The sequence below is a fragment of the Colobus angolensis genome, unplaced genomic scaffold (genome assembly GCF_000951035.1).
Source record: "Colobus angolensis palliatus isolate OR3802 unplaced genomic scaffold, Cang.pa_1.0 Scaffold66, whole genome shotgun sequence".
Lineage (NCBI taxonomy): Eukaryota > Metazoa > Chordata > Mammalia > Primates > Cercopithecidae > Colobus > Colobus angolensis.
Window position 1 is genome coordinate 1,140,635 of NW_012120265.1, and position 1,387 is coordinate 1,142,021.

A 1,387-nucleotide genomic window follows, 5' to 3' on the forward strand; every position below is an offset into this window, starting at 1 on the left:
ATAGCACTACTGCACTCCAGCCTGGGTGACACAGCAAGACTCTGCCCCCCAAAAAAAAAAAAAAAAAAATTGATTTCTGAAGTGGGGAAGGTGCTCTCCAGTGAGGGTTCTGTGGATTGGGGCCATCCTCAGAAAGCCCATTCCCTCCCCAGCTGGTGACATCACTGGCAGGGTACACTGACCTGTACTGCAAGGCCAGATGCAATGCTGTGGCCTCAGCCTCCCTCTGGCCTAGCTGCATGCTGAGGGCCTCACAGTGGCCCTTGTATCCCTGGAGCACAGCTGATAGCAGACGGTTAAAGCATTTGAGCTTCTCAATGCTCCTGTCCCCGAAGGTGGGGAAGAGGGAAAGTCAGAGGCCTTCTAAGGCAGTCAGGCCTCAATTTCCACCCTTACCCCCCCTCCTGTTGCAGCTTCAGACTCCAGGCCTTACAACTCAGCTGGAGGAGGTGCCTGTGCCCTTATGAGCTCAGCATTTGAGTCTCTTACCCCCGGAGTTGCTCCATCTGGGCTTCCATGATGTGCATCTCAGGACTGAGGGGCTGGGTGGGAAGAGACCCAAGGATCTGGGTGCTGGAATGGCTGCGGAGGCGCCGAAGCAGGGGGTGAGCCAGGGAGAAGGAGTCCTGCCAAGAAAAGGTGATGTAATTGACCCCAATTGTCACCAAGAGCCTGGGATTGTAGGCATTTTGCAACCCCAGCAGCTGTTGGATCCCATGACAAAGATTTGAGTCTCATCCCCCTGAAGACTAAGGACATCAAGACCATGGGATTGAACTTCTCACACTCACCTGAGTCTCCCAGGGTTCCCTGTCTGCCTCAGAGCTGCTAGAACCACTGCCTGAGCCACCTGCTTGGCTGTGGGAAAGACGTGGGAAGGGCTTCAGCCTCAAGAGGGAATTCTGCAACTCCTGAACCTGGGAAGGATGAGGGGGGATATCAGGCCTAGGGGCTGAAACCAACCACCAGCCTTCCCTCCCCAAGGCCTGTTCTTGGGGAAGTGGCAAGAACCCTAGCTGGAAGGCAGGAGGCTTGGATACTTAGCCTGCCAAAAATCTCACTGTCTGACCTTGGGAATGTTTGTCAGCTGCTGAGGATTTTATTTTTCCCAGCAGAAAAATGGGCCCCACTCACTCTGGAGGAAAATGAATCCCTGGACTGGGCTCCCATAGCCCCGAGTTTTCCTACCAGCCTGAGATGAGGGCTTCCTTCTCAATACCTCATTCAGTCACATGACTTTTTTATTTTTATTTTTATTTTTGAGATAGAGTCTTGCTCTGTCACCCAGGCTGGAATGCAGTGGCACAGTCTCAGCTCACTGCAACCTCTGCCTCCTGGGTTCAAGTGATTCTCCTGCCTCAGCCTCCTGAGTAGCTGGGATTACAGG

At 53.5% G+C, this 1,387-nt stretch overlaps 1 protein-coding gene across 1 annotated transcript in view; it reads right to left on the reverse strand.

Annotated features, from left to right (window-relative positions):
- The window catches only part of USHBP1 (Usher syndrome 1C binding protein 1), a 13,662-nt gene that overhangs the window by 7,724 nt on the left and 4,551 nt on the right, over nt 1–1,387 (reverse strand). Inside the window, exons 5-7 of the mRNA XM_011925900.1 lie at nt 792–917; nt 490–626; nt 183–323 (exon numbers count right to left, since the gene is read on the reverse strand). Coding sequence (XP_011781290.1) covers nt 183–323; nt 490–626; nt 792–917 — 404 coding nt within the window. The remainder of the gene's footprint in view (nt 1–182; nt 324–489; nt 627–791; nt 918–1,387) is intronic.